The 18,457-nt window shown below is 36.5% G+C and overlaps 1 protein-coding gene and 1 non-coding gene across 4 annotated transcripts; one reads left to right on the top strand and one right to left on the bottom strand.

Moving 5' to 3' along the window:
- Positions 1-2,702: 2,702 nt before the first annotated feature.
- On the bottom strand, positions 2,703-7,595 carry LOC102079343 (uncharacterized). Of its 2 annotated transcripts, none has more exons than XR_002063681.2 (8): positions 7,535-7,595; positions 7,120-7,214; positions 6,426-6,798; positions 5,613-5,912; positions 5,129-5,440; positions 4,768-4,882; positions 3,460-3,517; positions 2,703-3,361 (listed from the first exon to the last, which is right to left on the bottom strand). It is a non-coding gene; the product is annotated as an uncharacterized LOC102079343 (transcript). The 2 variants fall into 2 exon arrangements; XR_003222077.1 differs by having other exon boundaries at positions 7,120-7,210; positions 7,535-7,587.
- Positions 7,596-10,903: 3,308 nt separating this feature from the next.
- Positions 10,904-16,721, top strand: LOC102075534 (sialic acid-binding Ig-like lectin 9). Of its 2 annotated transcripts, none has more exons than XM_005455890.4 (8): positions 10,904-10,987; positions 11,308-11,402; positions 11,723-12,094; positions 12,608-12,913; positions 13,235-13,546; positions 13,653-13,776; positions 14,277-14,346; positions 14,541-16,721. In XM_005455890.4, exons 2-8 carry the CDS (start codon positions 11,360-11,362, stop codon positions 14,895-14,897), a joined length of 1,584 nt encoding a protein of 527 aa, XP_005455947.2. In that variant the 5' UTR covers positions 10,904-10,987; positions 11,308-11,359; the 3' UTR covers positions 14,898-16,721. The 2 variants fall into 2 exon arrangements, with proteins under 2 accessions (XP_005455947.2, XP_019219911.1); XM_019364366.2 differs by having other exon boundaries at positions 10,930-10,987; positions 11,312-11,402.
- Positions 16,722-18,457: the final 1,736 nt, after the last annotated feature.

Here is an 18,457-nt window from a genome sequence, read left to right as displayed (position 1 = left end):
TGAGACCCTCTGTCCAGGCCCCTAAATTTAACCCAGTTAATTACCAGCTAAGTACACCGATCTAGAAGAGACCTGCCATTAACGGATGTGGCTGACGGCGGTTGGGCCTACAAGGCTATTCCTGTCCCTGGTTTTTAGAGACAAGCGGGGTAGAAAGTCTGATGATTTTGAGGCAGTTAGAACTGGGCGAATCGCCTCATCCACATTCGTTCTATCTAAGATCTGTATCGACCGTTGGGTAACACTCATAGGTCAGACTGTAGGACTCTTTTAGCAGAGAGACAATTCAGGCTTCCTGTATTGGGTGCTGGTCCCACCAGATCGACGTCACCTCTTATGTTTCACTATATCTGTACTATGTCTGTAAAGTCTCATTGTTTGGTTTTGCATTTTTAAAAATACACTCACAATATACTCAGGAACAGAACTTTCTTTGTCAGCCAAGTCTTTTAGATAGCATTTGAGAGTGGGCAGAAGTCGTATCAGGTAACCTCATAAAGCTATAAAGCAGGAAAAGCAGCCTTATTCTATACATGCGCACAGGGATGAAATCTTTACTACTGATGAAGACAAACTGTATTTAGATTGAAACAAATGTGACCTTAAAATAATACAGTGTAAACAGGAACTTAGAGTGACTAAAATGATACTATATGGGGCAACACAGTAATCTTAATAATTGTCCAGAAACTTTTGAGAACACAGTGTAAATCCCCAAAGTTTTGCAACCCAGCAACCTTAAAATCCCTCCCTAGCAAAGACAGAAGTTCTTTCAAATATGTGTGGCAGTTTCTCTTTTCATATTAATAAAATTCATAATTAAATATGTGGCTATTATTTTCTTTATTTAAGTGGCACCAAAAACAGAGCATTCACATAGATGCATGTATCACAGTGATATTAGATGATTGGGTCTAACTGAATCTGCAGAACTCCCAGAATCTTCCAAATATTTCAAAGCTTCACACTTGATACTAAAAATAATCCCTGACTTCATTGCTGTTAAAATGTCACATTAATGGTGGTTTTAGCTCTAAGTGTGGTGGCAGTGTAAGAGGAAATAGTGGCGGGCAGAGTATAGAACAACTTCCTGGAAACATGTTAAAGATGCAAAGAGAAGTAAATTAAATAAATAACAGCAAAGGCTGGACTGCGTTGCTTTGTCACGTTCTATTATTACAGAAGATGGTTCTGATGTCATTTGACACAAACATCATGGGAGCTCTAAGAAAGACCAACTCTGGATCATATCGAGTTATTATTGTTAGTAAGATGAAGAATGTCTGCATGTTGATTTCTGATGCAAACGTCACAGTTACAGAAATCAAAAACTTACTGCAATACTCCCAAAAAGTTGATTCTGAGAATCGTTTCATCGCCCATCCAAGTGACTTCTTTAGTCTCAGCTGACTGCAGTGTGGACCGCTGGTCATGACAATTTGCATATTAATGATCAAGAAACTGACCTCATATTTAGCAATGAGACGCTAAATGTTTTCTCTTATGTCTGTGTCATTCTGACTCACTCTCTTCACGCCCAGATGATTTCAGGAGAATATCCAGAGCAGTGACCAGGAGCAGTTGAGGTATTGTTTCAAACTGTTTAAATATCTGTAGATTTAAAGACAAAGCTTCTACATAAATGCAGTTTCATGTTTGATCTGTATATTGTGGTATGAATTAGTATAATCTGCAGTTACTGTTCTCATGAGAACTAAAGTATATATTTATGTACTTCCTAAATAGACATCAGTATAGTTTCAGTCTGGCCAAACGTGTTCTCAGAGTTTACCACAGTAAGACACTATAACAGTCATCTGTAAATTCACACAATTTTTCTGTAGGTTGCAAAAGAAAACTTAAAGAAACTAAAACTACTGCAAGCACCTCTCCAGTGTTCTGTTTTTGTGGAGATGAGAAATAGCCTGAAGGCCTGAGCTGGACTTTTGCAATAGCAGGATTTCCAGGTGTCCAGCAGAACACTGGCATCCCTCAACAGAGAGGCACCAAATCTAGAAATAGCTGAAATTTTCTGTGGCCTCAAAGTACACAGCATGTTTACTAGGGTGGACAGAACACGGAGAAAGGAAACAGTGTTAAGAGGTGAACAACACTCAACATATGGACCAAGTCCTGAGCCTTGACCTTGACAGCTTCTGAAACTTGAAAACAAAAACAGTGAAGGTGTTCTCGCCCACTGTGGCACAATCAGAGGTGGCAAAAGTACAGAAATTCTTTAATTAGTAATATTACAGAATATAATATTAGTAAATGAGAAAATAAATGAATCTAAATTCTAATTAAAATTCTAATAAATGTACTCAGAATTAATCTGTTAGTAAAATATACATTTTCTGTTGCCTACATGTTGTTGGGTGACTTTGCCTCCACACCAAAAAACAGAAAAAAACAGTCAGGGGTTAAAGTGAAATTTGGCAAGTGGGGCAACAGTAAGATCTGTCGTAGTGGCTCAGTGTGGGTAAAATACTCACAACTCACAATAATTTCTAATGTGAGCTCCAGTAGATTTTCTAAATGTCCTGTTCTCACAGTTTACCACAGTAACAGACTATAGCAGTCATCTGTGAATTCACAAGATTTTAAGCAGTAAAAGAAAACTGAAGAATAGCTATTACAAGTATAATAATTATCACATTTACTTTGAACTTAGGATTTTATTGAAGTGATAAAACAAAAACTGTTACATGAAGCTACTGATTTTGCCTGATACAGTATACAGACATGTGTGAAATGTACAGATGCTTTTTTTGCATACAAGAACGTCTCCACAAAGATTCACACTGTTTCACTTTGGTTATGCTTTTGTTGAAGTTGGAGTTAATATGTAGATTTGTTACATTTATTACACAGTATAGTTGACACCTCAAAGTTTCCTTGTATTAAATGAAGTGGAGTAGCATAGTATTACATTAAGATTGCATGTCTTGATATCTTTAGCTAATCCCCACTAAGAACTGTCACTTACAAGGAGCCATCACACGAGAGTGTGTTTTATGAAAACCTCTTTGCCAGGATCTACATCTATATTAGAAACCCTGTTATTGTTTTATTTAGACTGCATTAAACAGCACAGCCTAATATCTGAATGATTTTCCTTTTTTGTAAGTGCTGCAACAACACATGATCATCATTGTCCCTTTTTTCTGTCTTTATTTCAGCATATTCTGTTTCTTCTCTCCTTCCTGGTTTTTACTGCAAGACGTCATTGTCAACGTTCTCCACCTCTTTGGTGCCATGTCATCATCGGCACCAGCGATGCGTTCTCACATGACTATGTTTCTCCTTCAGCTGCCTCTCGCTCATGGATCCCATCTTATACTGTTGTTTGATCAGCATCCAGCTATCAGACACATTACAGGATAATTTGTCAGCTAATAAAAGTCAAACATCTGTATAATTAAGCTACATGACAGAAGGCTAACTAATGATATGCATTACCATTGGTACTGCTTCAGTGGTCACAGTCTCCAGGTTTTCAGACCTCCTCCAGTTTTTTCTGAGAACAAATCAATTAATATGAATCCTTCTTGCAGAAGGTCCCACAGCAGCTCACAGCAACAGCAGGGCATTCACATAAACTGAATGTTTTCTGCAATCACTCTGTTTTTATTTTTGTTTTTTTCATTTTTCGGGGGAACAAATTATATCTTGTATCATAAATTCCAATTTATCCTTATATGTAATAATGATATGTGCATTACTTATGTATACTGGTGCCATTAGGTAGGAATTACAAGGTATTGGAAATGACAGATTGCCAAACTAACTATACATGATTAGCCCAAACATTATGACCAAATGAAGCATATAAACATTATGCTAACAATGGTGAAATCAAAAATCGGCATATATTAGAAAATGTGTGATTGACAGATGTCGTCCATAACTGGTGGAACATGGTGTGATATTTTAAAACCTGTTTCTTGTGGCTGCAAGCAAAGAACAGCATATAAAGCACACACACACACACACACACACGCACACAGACATATACACATGCAGATATACACTCATCCCCCCTCCCCCTCCAAACGCCTTCGACGCTTATTCCCTTCCGATGCTGACGGTGGATCATGGAGACCAGCGCATAGGCTGCAGGCCCGGATGTACTGTCTACATTGGCTGTCTCTCACCCTTTACCCACCCCTGTTGCTTGTCATGTGTTTCTTTGGTGTATTAAGAGTTTTTTTTCATCAAAAATCCATGTGCAGAGGTGTTTTTTTCTGTTCTCAAACTGATCTCCCTGTTGGAGCTCAGTCTGGGGGGAGTTATTTTTTTCTCCTTATCTTTCCTCATGTTGTGCTTTTCCATGTATACCTCTCTGACCTATCTTCCCCATGTGATGTTTGTGTAATGTATGTATGGTCGGATGGTAAGATGGCACCGCCATTGCGTGCAATAGGTCGGCAGCCTTAACATGAAATTTCCCCTTGTGGGACTAATAAAGGTATATCAAATCAATCAAATCAAATCAAAAAGCAGCAACTGTCAAAATGTTTTGGCTCATCAGTTTTGTTATTATATTGTATTAAAATAAACCAATGTGTGGATGTTTATCGCTAAAAAAACTGCATTGTGATACAATGAAAGTGATCATTTGCATCAAATATATAGGAACATTTCTTTTTTCTAATATAATAGGATTGATGTTAGAACTAGATTAAATTCTTAGATTAAAATAATCTATATATATTTAAAAAATTAAAAAATAATCTTTGCATTCCAAAATTAAACTTTGAAATGTACCTGTTGGATTTTGTTACCAAAAAAGCAACGACTGCTGAAAGAATGATCCCAATAAGACAAATCAGAAAGCCCCTCAATGTTGCAGCGATAACTTTCGGGTCTTGTTTGTAAAGATCTGAAATCACAAGGTTAAAAAATGTTTTTTGCTTATGTTATATAAAACATGTAAAAACAGAAGTGAATGTCTTACATTTTTTGATAGCTCTAGGATAGCAGATTTATAAATACTTACTAACTCCGTTTAACTTCTTTACTGTAATGCTGTGATTTAATTGTCCAATACTGTTACCGCTGACACATTCAATAGTGGAGTTGTCTTAAATTTGAGTATAGGGGAGATATTTCACTCGTAGATACTTACTGTTATTTTTTTCTTCAGATGATGATGAATTAACATTGCACTCCTTTATTATAAGGCTGACATTTGATGAGGTATTTCTAATACTATTACTGCTGACACATTCAATAGTGGTGTTCTGACAGTGATCGTGGGACACAGTGATGGTGCTGGTGACTCTGGTGTTTGACACATTGGTTGTTACACAGTACTCAGTGTGGCTCTCCAAGTGTGGCCATTTGATGGTGGGTGAAGGAAACCCCTCACTGATACACACACAGGTCAAAACCTTTGACTGAGCACTACAATTAGAGTCATTCAAGATTCTTGGTGCATCTGCAAAAACAGAAGAAGAAGGTCAGCATCAAAATTACAGTAAACTCATAGGAACATAAATAGTCTTAACACATCGCTTCAATATGAGAATATGTGATACTGAAGACACAACAATGCAATTAATATTACATTTACTTTCCAGATTTTAATGAAAACTAAGAGTAATACTCACACTTGACATTAAGAGTTTTTGTCTCATTTGTTGTGACACTTTTGAAGGTGACCTTACAGGTGACCTGCCCACCGTTGTGTTTAGCCGAAGCGTTAAAGGTCAGAGTTGACTTGAAACCAGTCTGATTCTTAGACTTGAATTCAGTGTTGTTTTCTTTGATTTCATAGACGCTTTGTCCTGATCCACTCCATATCCAGGTGATTGTGGATCCATTGCAGAGACCAGGAGCGCTGCAGGTCAGTGTAGTCTGCTGTCCCTCTGTTATTTCAGGAATCTCCAGTGTGGGCCTTTCACTCAGCTCTAATAAGAGAGTATATGAAACAAGAAATTACAATCAGCATACAGAGCACTGCTGATTTAAAGTAGACATATGATACTTTGTTAGGTGTCTTAAATTGTAAAAAGTACAAGATAAGGCTGAAAAGTTCCAAGACAGATGCAAGCTCTGTCCCCAGAGAGGTATACCCAAACATCAGTTTCTGTCTGACCAAAGGAAAAGACTAAAGGACATTCAGCAGTTTCTGTTTTTGTTTTTCACTTTAGCTGACAAATCTGATGAATGGAAGACACAGGACCTTCATTACAAGAATATGTTGTGCCTTTGTGTTAATCTGAGCATCATGTTTATTCACAAAAATCTTTGGAGTGGTAATGATTTAATAACACTTAAACTCATGTTAAACAAACATGTACTAGTGCCATAATGCAGCTGTAGTTAATACATCTCATTGTAATTTAGTCAAACTAACTCATTTAAATCAAACATGATAACATAGTGACTGTGCATGGAGTATCAGTGGTAGGTTTGGGTACCTGTAACTGTGACTGTGACGTTTGCATCAGAAATCAATGTGCAGGGAGTCTCTGTCTTAAAAACAACTTGATATGATCCAGAGTCCGACTTGGTGAGATCATTGATGATGATGCTGCAGTTCTTATTTTTCAGGTCAGACTCAAACAGTGACACCCTCCCTTTAAACTCAGAGTCAGCTTTCGTATTGTTACTGGAGTCAAATATTGTTTTATTTACGTTTCCATCATGTTTATACCAAGTTATACTTTCAAAATCACCATCGTCTGTAGTAAAAGGACATGGTAAAACAACACACAATCCAGCCTGTGCTGATACATTTCTTTTTACTTAGTGTGATACTGCTGTTGCTGTTTGAACACTGAGTCCCAGAACCTGAACATGCAAAAAGAAAAGAGACGAAACCAGAAGAGAAGATGCTGAGTTCATGAAAATAAAAAAAAACAATGGTAACCAACACCATCAGTTTACATCATTTACAATGTTTGTATTTAAAGATGCCTCTTTTACTTTACTTCTGCTGTTAACTGATATGACTTAGATAAGCGATGCAGTACACAGCTGTTGCTTCCCATTTTTAATTTAGTAAATGACATTTTCAAACACCACTGTCTTTGAAACTGCAGTTTTCCTTCTTTTTGTAGTTTCCTTAAATCCATATATTGTTAAAAATTTAAATAAAATTTCCTTCTATACCTTTGTCAGCGAGGAGCAGAATCACCCAGATGAGAGTTAACATTCTGATTTGACAATTTAGACAGCAAGGCTTCTCTCCACAGGATAAACACTTTCTTTTCAAAGCACAAACACACAAAAGATGCAGTAAAAATGTAGAAGGCTCAGTGGCTGATAGAATCACATACAGGATATTACACTTACATATTTACTGTTTTAATATATTTTATGTGACCAATAAATTTGGCTGGGATCTTGAAATATCACAGTTTAAAGCATTTCTTGATATCTGTGCCATCGAGAGGCTAAAAATTATGAATGGAAATCTCCCAGCCTCAGACTTCTTCAGTTAAGTATACACCAATCATTTACAATCATTTTTATGAAATTACTGAAGCAAGAATACTACAGAGAAAAATGGATGAAAGTGTTTTACCCTCACTCTGTGTGAATCTCCAGCTCTTGTTTCCACACGCTGATCTCTGCAGACTGTCTGCTTTCAACTGACTCTTCTTCCTCCTCCTCCTCCTCCTTTGTTACTTCTCTTTGCACTTCAGCAAGTTTACAGGAAGTTTTGCTTTACTCTGCTGGCCATTATTAGACTGCCACCACACTTACAGCTAAAACCTCCCATCACATTATGATGTTAATATAAAACTTTAACAGCAGTAAAATCAGAGACAATCTTGAACCTGAGGTGCTAAGCTTTCAAATATTTGGAAGATTCAGGAGTACTGCAGTACTCGGTTTAAAAACAATCATCTGACAATCATGTATTATAATACATTCTATTATATGGATTCCTTAATACTCTGTGTTATGGTACCACTTAAATGATGACATTATGAGTCATTCATTTAAACAGTTGTTTTTTAACACGTGAAAAAATAGAAACTCCCACAGATCTTTGAAATAAGTTCTGTATTTGCACAAAGATTTGCTGTTTTGCAAAATACTTGTGTTAAACAAGGCATTTAGATGAGTGATGAAGTGTTTCTCCTACTGAAAACTGAAGTAGAAGCTGAACAGAATAAACTATTGGGATTTACACCGTGCTCTCAAAAGCTGCTGGATTATTATTAACATTATTAATGTTGCCCCATATAGTATCACTTTATTCTCTCTAAGTTCCTGTTTACACTGTAGTATTTTAAGGTTACAATAATTCTGTGTAAATGCAATTTGTCCTGATCAGTTACTGACAGCACGAACTAATGAAACCTTTACACAGTGCTAACTGTGACAGAGATAAGAAAGACATTGTAACTAATGTGCCCCTTAAACCTGCTTTCTGTTTAGAGTGACATATTGCCCACTGTGATACTGTAAGTCAAGAATATTCATACAGTACATTTCTAAAAGAGGCTGTCTGAGGCTGTGTAGGGCTTGCAGCAGGCTCTGGATGCTGGGATGTAGACAGAGCGGGGCTCACAAGGGGGCCCTAGCCACCCTCAAAACTGGAACGAATGCAGGGGAATGCAGGGTCTGAACCGCCCTGGGAGCATGAGCAGGAAGAGAGACATGTTCTCGGGTGATCACAAGAGGAGAAAAACTATCATTTTCAGGAACATAAAAGTCCTTGATGAGAACCTCAGAGTACGGAACAATTGTTATGGAAGCAGGCTGATAATGAACATTCTTCCTATAGTCCAGCATGGGTTCACAATAAACAGTATTAGTTTTTTTCTGGGCTGTGAACAACAGTCTTTGCGTTCCACGGAGACGGTGGAAGCATGCATTGAACAATACAACTCTTATTTAAATTTGTTTAATGATCTGAATCATTTAAGTGTGACAAAAATACAGATAAAATTGGAAACCAGGAAAGCAGCAAACACTTTTTCACACCACTGTACTTGAACGTTCACCTGAACGATGGACTGGAGGAGCAACAATGATGCTATAAGCAGGGGATGAGCAGATTCTACTTTCTAATGAAGCCCAGATGCTTTAATGTGCCCAGAGAGTTGTTGGAGCTCTTCCATACCATCTTCCTCTGCTTGTCCACCACTACCATGTCTCATTGGTTGATGTCATCCATGCAGAGGAGGTGGTTGATGATTGCTCGATTCCGTTATTGCTGTGAAATGTGCTTCCTTTCCATTCCTGTTATAAACAGCTTTATGTTTTCCACAATTTACATACAGTATACTCATTAATTGTGCACAATATTTGACTTTTTTGTCAAATGGCATTTAAGAGTGGTCAGAAGCCATATTAGTTAACCACAAAGTGAAAAAGCTGCAACAGCTTTTTTGTTCAATACATTCGCACAGGTATAGCACCTATGTTTTTAAAATGGTATCTTCTTTATTTTCCTGTATATTACTCTTTGTTTATATTACTTATTAGCTGCTATTTTGTTTCCTATGTAAATTCTTCCACTCACCTGTAGAGGGCAGAGTAAACTATCTACAGCACAGTAGTCATAGAGCCTGGAGCCTCTGCACAGACAGGTTGTATACTATTATACAACCTTATGTAATACTATTACAAAAGTAAATACTATGCATAAATGAACCCATGCACCCATATTGGCAATGAGTGAGAAAAATTATACTTGTGTGTTAAAATAGACAATTTATCGTTGTCAAAATGTTCGCCTAATTTTCATATCAGAGGCTGACAAATTCTACCCAATTAAACGTGATGACACCAGCTCATATATTACATTAAGCTATTCACACATTTACTAGCGGTTGCAAAACTTCACCACTGCATAGGTCAAAGGTAGCTGCTTGCACGAATGATCTGTGGGGTTATTTTTTCGGTGCAGGCTTGTACAACCTGCCAAAGCTAATACATGAGCTGGAGAAGCTGAGGGACTATGTTTTTCAAAGTTAGGCTTTCTGTCTTCCTATTTTTTTCTTTATTACAGAGGAAAGATGAGACGATATGCAAATTTAATGATGAAAAAAAAAAACACTTCAGATATAATAGTTTATAGTATTTAGTGATATTTCTTTTGCATATTAAATGTTTTAGGTTGAGTTTCCCTTTATGATTCTGTTGAAGTTGTTCTATATGTCAGGGGTTACTTCCCCTTTTAGAAATGTACTGCATGAATACTCTTGACTTACAGTATCGCAGTGAGCAATATGTCACCCTTTGAAACAGAAAGCATGTTTGAAGGATATGTTAGTTACAACATCTTTCTTACCTCTGTCACACTGTGGGACTGTCTGAAGGTTTCATTAGTTCGTGCTGTCAGTAACTGACAAGGACAAATTGTATTTATACAGAAATTATTGTAATCTTAAAGCAGTAAAGTCTAAACAGGAACTTAGAGAGAATAAAGTGATCATTATTAACATTATTAATAATGTTAATAAGAATGCATAAATCCCCAAGAGTTTATTCTGTTCAGCTTCTCCTTCAGTTTTCAGTAAGAGAAACATTTCATCACTCATCTAAATGACTTCTTTAGTACAAACATTTTGAAAAACAGCAAATCTTCCTCTTGCAAATACAGAAGTTATTTCAAAGATCAAAGTGGCCCCAAAGAGCGGAGCATTAACATGCATCTATGTATTACAATGCATTACAATGTATGATTGTCAGCCAATTGTTTTTAAAACAATTGAACTGTTTTGAACATCCAAATATTTGAAAGCTTAGCACCTAGGGTTCAAGATTATCTCTGATTTCACTGCTGTTAAAGTTTCACATTAACATCATAATGTGATAGGAGGTTTTAGCTGTAAGTGTGGTGGCAGTCTAAGAGGAAATAATGGCCAACAGAGTAAAGCAAAACTTCCTGTAAACTTGCTGAAGTGCAAAGAGAAGTAACAAAGGAGGAGGAGGAGGAGGAAGAAGAGTCAGTTGAACGCAGACAGTCTGCAGAGATCAGCGTGTGGAAACAAGAGCTGGAGATTCACACAGAGTGAGGGTAAAACACTTTCATCCATTTTTCTCTGTAGTATTCTTGCTTCAGTAATTTCATAAAAATGATTGTAAATGATTGGTGTATACTTAACTGAAGAAGTCTGAGGCTGGGAGATTTCCATTCATAATTTTTAGCCTCTCGATGGCACAGATATCAAGAAATGCTTTAAACTGTGATATTTCAAGATCCCAGCCAAATTTATTGGTCACATAAAATATATTAAAACAGTAAATATGTAAGTGTAATATCCTGTATGTGATTCTATCAGCCACTGAGCCTTCTACATTTTTACTGCATCTTTTGTGTGTTTGTGCTTTGAAAAGAAAGTGTTTATCCTGTGGAGAGAAGCCGTGCTGTCTAAATTGTCAAATCAGAATGTTAACTCTCATCTGGGTGATTCTGCTCCTCGCTGACAAAGGTATAGAAGGAAATTTTATTTAAATTTTTAACAATATATGGATTTAAGGAAACTACAAAAAGAAGGAAAACTGCAGTTTCAAAGACAGTGGTGTTTGAAAATGTCATTTACTAAATTAAAAATGGGAAGCAACAGCTGTGTACTGCATCGCTTATCTAAGTCATATCAGTTAACAGCAGAAGTAAAGTAAAAGAGGCATCTTTAAATACAAACATTGTAAATGATGTAAACTGATGGTGTTGGTTACCATTGTTTTTTTTATTTTCATGAACTCAGCATCTTCTCTTCTGGTTTCGTCTCTTTTCTTTTTGCATGTTCAGGTTCTGGGACTCAGTGTTCAAACAGCAACAGCAGTATCACACTAAGTAAAAGAAATGTATCAGCACAGGTTGGACTGTGTGTTGTTTTACCATGTCCTTTTACTACAGACGATGGTGATTTTGAAAGTATAACTTGGTATAAACATGATGGAAACGTAAATAAAACAATATTTGACTCCAGTAACAATACGAAAGCTGACTCTGAGTTTAAAGGGAGGGTGTCACTGTTTGAGTCTGACCTGAAAAATAAGAACTGCAGCATCATCATCAATGATCTCACCAAGTCGGACTCTGGATCATATCAAGTTGTTTTTAAGACAGAGACTCCCTGCACATTGATTTCTGATGCAAACGTCACAGTCACAGTTACAGGTACCCAAACCTACCACTGATACTCCATGCACAGTCACTATGTTATCATGTTTGATTTAAATGAGTTAGTTTGACTAAATTACAATGAGATGTATTAACTACAGCTGCATTATGGCACTAGTACATGTTTGTTTAACATGAGTTTAAGTGTTATTAAATCATTACCACTCCAAAGATTTTTGTGAATAAACATGATGCTCAGATTAACACAAAGGCACAACATATTCTTGTAATGAAGGTCCTGTGTCTTCCATTCATCAGATTTGTCAGGTAAAGTAAAAAACAAAAACAGAAACTGCTGAATGTCCTTTAGTCTTTTCCTTTGGTCAGACATAAAGTGATGTTTGGGTATACCTCTCTGGGGACAGAGCTTGCATCTGTCTTGGAACTTTTCAGCCTTATCTTGTACTTTTTACAATTTAAGACACCTAACAAAGTATCATATGTCTACTTTAAATTAGCAGTGCTCTGTATGCTGATTGTAATTTCTTGTTTCATATACTCTCTTATTAGAGCTGAGTGAAAGGCCCACACTGGAGATTCCTGAAATAACAGAGGGACAGCTGACTACACTGAACTGCACCGCTCCTCTTCTTTGCCCTGGATCCACTCCTAATATAACCTGGATATGGAGTGGATCAGGACAAAACCTCTCTGAAATCAAAGAAAACAACACTGAATTCAAGTCTAAGAATCAGACTTATTTCAACTCAACTCTGACCTTTAACGCTTCGGCTAAACACAACGGTGGTCAGGTCACCTGTAAGGTCACCTTCAAAAGTGTCACAACAAATGAGACAAAAACTCTTAATGTCAAGTGTGAGTATTACTCTTAGCAAAAATATATTTTATCATTATTACAGTATTAGTAGTAGTAGCAGTAATTATAGTAATATTGTTGTTATTACTGTAAGTATAAAACTTTCATAACTGACATTATATTTTATCCTCTCTTATTATTTGCATTTTTTACTTAAAAGAAAAACAGTTTTCATTAAAATGTGGAAAGTAAATGTAATATTAATTGCATTGTTGTGTCTCCAGTATCAGATATTCTCATATTGAAGCGATGTGTTAAGACTATTTATGTTCCTATGAGTTTACTGTAAGTTTGATGCTGACCTTCTTCTGTTTTTGCAGATGCACCAAGAATCTTGAATGACTCTAATTGTAGCGCTCAGTCAAAGGTTTTGACCTGTGTGTGTATCAGTGAGGGGTTTCCTTCACCCACCATCAAATGGCCACACTTGGAGAGCCACACTGAGTACTGTGTAACAACCAATGTGTCAAACACCAGAGTCACCAGCACCATCACTGTGTCCCACGATCACTGTCAGAACACCACTATTGAATGTGTCAGCAGTAATAGTATTAGAAATACCTCATCAAATGTCAGCCTTAAAATAAAGGAGTGCAATGTTAATTCATCATCACCTGAAGAAAAAAATAACAGTAAGTATCTACGAGTGAAATATCTCCCCTATACTCAAATTTAAGACATTTCAATACCTGTTTTCAGCTTTAGGTAATCAGCGCGGTTTATCTCCTTTGATTTCAGACATATTCAAACAGTTTTTAATGATTATTCAAGAGCTGAAAGTCATCATTGCAGTGTTGACGGGGTTTGTGATTGGGATAATCCTTTCAACAATCATTGCTTGTTTGGTAACAAAATCTCGCAGGTAATATTACATCTATATGTTATTTTCTATTTTTAACATCGGTGTTTTTGTATATTTTATTTTATAAAAAGGAATATTATATTTTCTGAAATTTTCATATTAATGCTCACCATTTTCCTGATTTCTGTATGCATACATGTAAATTTCTATTAGCTCATTTTTATATTAAGTTTATTATATACTGTTAGAGGTTCTAAATGGTGACTTAAGTTTTTATACCAGAACTTTCCACACATAAATCCCATTATATATGGGAAAGAACTGAAACACATATTGTAAAATATCAAAATTTTCAGATATTGTATTGTCACCATTATCATGCTGCAATCATTATTTACTTTTTGTGAGTTGTCATAAAGTTTTGGCTTATCTTACGTCATCAGCTTCTGAAAATTAAAACTGAGACACATGCCATTATATTTATATGTAAAGATAAAGTGCATTTTTTGATTCAAGACATTCTGGGGGCTTTTAACCTGAGAAAAACAATTTCTTCCCAGAAAAAAGTGGAAGAGGTCGGAAAATCCTTCTGAAAACCTGGAGATGGGGACTTCTGAAGCTGGTCCAATGGTAACTTAAATAACTAGTTAGCCTTTGGTAACATATCTGAATATCATATTTGTTTTATGATATTAGTTTGATTTTAATTATATTTTTGCTAAAATATTAAGCTCATTTGTTTTCAGTCATGTAACTACATTATTAAATTTTCAGTTTTTTATAAGCTGTTAAATTACCTGTAATTGCTGCCTTGTGCTTGGTAGATGGATGCTGATCAAGCAGCAACATATGATGGGATCCGTGAGCCAGAGGACGCTGAAGGAGAAGCTGAGTCTGTTGCGCAATTACCATCCAATGGAAACTGCAGAACAGAGGTGGAGTACTCCGACATTAACTTCTCTGCACTAAGACCCAAGAATCCTGAAGAGGCAGAAAACACGCAGGATGCCAGAGACACCGAGTATGCTGAAATTAAAAGAGAAGGACTGAGACAAGAAGACGCCCAAGAGGACAGTGAAATGTTGGAGGGCAATGAAGAGAATGAGTTGATGAGTAAAAAGGACAATGAGGAAGGTGAGGATGTGGCGCTGTATTCCAGTGTGGAGGAATTAATGGGTTAATTATGAGAGGTGTGAGATCTATGAGATTTGGAGAGATTAACTGTGAAGCATCACACAACCATTACAAACAGAAGATACATGCATGCTGCAATCAACGTATGCATTGAGAATTGTGTGTGCTTTGTTAGATGAGATGGAATTTCTGGGATTTTTCAATTGCGTTTCCACAGGACTTACAAAACTGGTAAAAATATCAGGCTATGGTGTTTAATGTGGTCTAAACAGAATGATAGTGGGTCGACTAATCAGATCCAGGTGCTGACAAAAAGGTTTTCATGAAATATCCTCTCATGTGATAACTTCTATCTTTGGTATGTAAGTGGCAGTCGTTAGCGGGGACCTATGGTGGCTATGCTACTCCACTTATTTAATACAATGAAACCTTCAGGTGTCAGCCATACTATGTAAATATTGTAATAAATCTTCATATTTACTTCACCTGTTCCACAAAAACATAACAAGGTGAAACTGTTTAAATCATGGGTGTCAAACTCCAGTCCTCAAGGGCCGGCGTCCTGAAACGTTTCCATGCGTCCCTGCTGCAACACACCTGGATAACATTAGTAGGTCATTTGCGAGACTCTGTAGTGCTTGACTGCATGCTGAGATGGCAACCCCTAACCCAAGTCAAGTAAATGTAAATAAATGAAGTGAAAAATGTACGTCTAAAAGTTCTTTTATTGCACTGTGTTCATTCACTTATGAGCTGCTGTAACATGAATCAAATAGCTGAATTCCCACCTCAGCATGCTAATGACCTACTAATGTTATTCAGGTGTGTTGCAGCAGGAACACATAGAAAAGTTTCAGGACGCCGGCCCTCGAGGACTGGAGTTTGACACCTGTGGTTTAAATCATGAATATAAATCTTAAATCTTTGTGAAAAAGTTTTTGTATGCAAACAATATTCTTTACATTTTGCATATCTCTGTATGATACAATTAACAGCTTCATGTAACAGTCAAACATTTCATCACGTTAATAAAATTCAGTCATAAATAAGGTGAATGCAACTGAAATCACATTCAAGCTCAGAGTGAGAATTTATTCAGTTACATTATGAAGTTTGCCACAGTGGAGGAGGGGAGAGATCACCTTTGCTTTGTTTTAAACCATAAAAAGCTAAAGGAAAGCTCACCCTGGTAAAGCTTTTGTACAAATTCAGACCACGCATGGCATTTTCTAGTTTGACGCCTCTCAGTCTAAGGTTGTCTGTGTTCTGCTTAACTGCTGTAAATACTGCAATTGCAAAAGTCCAGCTCCACCCTTCAGGCTACTTCTCTACTCCACAAACACTGGACTAAGGGGGTCATAATATTTAGATTTCAGGTTTCTTTTACAGCTTAAAATTGTGTGACTTGACAATTGACTGTTATAGTCTCTTACAGTGTCAAAATGTGAGAACAGGAAGATTAGACCCAGTGAAAATAGAGTGATGCCTAATAAGGAAGGATATAAATGTATTCGCCTGTAACTGTTGTGAGAACAATAACTAGTTCATGAGTACTGTACATAGGTGACAGATGTAAGTAGATGAATGCGCAATCTTTGTGTTTGAATCTGCTGGTATTTAAAGCATGTGTTAAATAATATTGTTTTAATCATATATTTTTTAATATGGTTTTTATATATCAATAATCTCACACCATCGTACATTAAACAGTATGCACTGTGTTGCACAAAGTAAAAAAAACAAGCCAGCTATTTCACAGTTTTAAAGTGCTGATGCAAAGTGAAGATACGGTTGTTGTTGGTTGGTTGGTTTCTCCGCATGACAACAATTTGTTTCTTCTGTTTTTAGCAACTGTTGTGTACTTCCCTTTTTTTTAAAAAAAAAAAAAAGGTTTATGTCACTTATAGTCAGTGCTACAACAAAAATGCTTACTTTTTTAGTGCTCTTTGTTACATTTCTTTTTGGCATACTGTGATACCCTGAGATTGAGGAATTACTGTAATGTGAGGAGAGGAGCAGTTATACTCTGCAGTAAATGTGTGTGCAGGTTTTGTTTTGTAAGTTTTTTCAAACCTGCCGTTAAACATTTTTTGGGGGGGGTGGGGGTCCAAAATTGATTCCCATGAGGACCGCAGTAGTCAAATACTGTCACATCAGTATGGAAAATATGAATTTGTAACATCCTGTAGCGACATCTGTGTTAGGCCTGTTTCCTGTGCAGTTTGCTTCCTGTACATTTCTTGAGCATTCTTCTGTTAATAAAACTACTGAATTTTGAAAGGACAAAAAAAAAAACTGCCCTCTTGTCTCTCCTGAGAACATTTCTCAACATTATTTCTCTTTCAGTACAATTTTGACCTCATCAGCACTGTTTTCAGAAATATGTAACACACTAAAATTACTTAAAAATTGCAGGGGTTATTTTCTTTTTTCTTGTTTTTGCTATTGACTATAGCACTTTAATTAACTGCTATTTAGTACAGCGGTTAATTAAAGTGCAACACTTTGCTCTTATATTCATATGTAAGAATGACATACTTCTTATTGCTGCAAATAGCATTTCCTCTTTCAGGGGTTAGGTAGAATTTCAGAAGCCTTGCCATCTTACATTTGAAGAAGTCTGTCAATAGTAAATACATTTCATGATATATTAACAACATTTTCAAGTCTTCTGTCCCTAATGTATCCTTCTTCTTGAACATTTGCCTTTTTGTTGAGATTTGGTGTTGAGTTCAGTGCATGGCTTCTCTGGAGGCAGCAGTGTGCAGTGTTGTTGAACTGCATTATATTATTACTGGACACTTCATGAAGTACACGTTGCTTTTGGATCAATCTTTTGATTTTGAAGTGTTGTACATTCAGAGATGTTCTTCTGCATACCTGGGTGTAATGAGCAGTTATTTGAGCTACTGTTGCCTTTTTATTAGCTCAAAAAAGTGTGATTGCTGAGCTCTGACATCAGGCGAGGATGTTTTTAGCCACTTTCTGGATATTTTCTCTTTTTGAGACCATTTTTATATATCTTTCTTTACACATTAAAGACTATAAATAGTGTTATTCAATCAGGAGTATCCTTAAAAATGCTGAATAAATAAATTATAAAGATAGATAACTTTGTAGGGGTGTAGGGTGGGGTTATGTTAACCATAAATTAAAATTTGTCTTCAACATGGATGAAGAAAACTATGATTCTTATAACTGTCTTAATGCTGTCTTTATATTTATATTTACGAGGAGTAAAAGCCAAACTCGTGTCTTGTGGAGGAAACCTGTCAGCGAGCAGGTTTAGTTCAGAGTGCGCCACCCCAATAACTGACTCAGACGTTTGCTCTATTTCTGCATCAGAAAACCCACAGTTTCCCTTATTTCACAGTTAACAAACTCAGGTTTGACTTAAACGTGCTTTCTGGAACAACAGGTCTGACTTTTAACGGCTTTGACACAGCACAAATGGCACTCAAGCAGCTACACAGTGTGACAGCAAAAGTAGTCTGGACAGTGCATCTGCAAGCAAAACAATATTTTTTATCATGTAGCCTTAGCGCCGCATTTAAATATACAAGTTACTTTTACTTTAAATAAGTAATATTGTGGTCACCTATTCTGC

This window comes from Oreochromis niloticus, linkage group LG11 (assembly GCF_001858045.2).
Source record: "Oreochromis niloticus isolate F11D_XX linkage group LG11, O_niloticus_UMD_NMBU, whole genome shotgun sequence".
NCBI lineage: Eukaryota > Metazoa > Chordata > Actinopteri > Cichliformes > Cichlidae > Oreochromis > Oreochromis niloticus.
This window is presented reverse-complemented; position numbering and strand designations above follow the sequence as displayed.

Excerpts from the sequence above, each read along its gene's own strand:
- LOC102075534 (XM_005455890.4), top strand. The coding sequence starts at position 11,360 with ATGTTAACTCTCATCTGGGTGATTCTGCTCCTCGCTGACAAAG. Across the intron at positions 11,403-11,722 it reads TCTGCTCCTCGCTGACAAAG|GTTCTGGGACTCAGTGTTCA; the intron begins GTATAGAAGGAA and ends TTGCATGTTCAG. Across the intron at positions 12,914-13,234 it reads AAAAACTCTTAATGTCAAGT|ATGCACCAAGAATCTTGAAT; the intron begins GTGAGTATTACT and ends CTGTTTTTGCAG.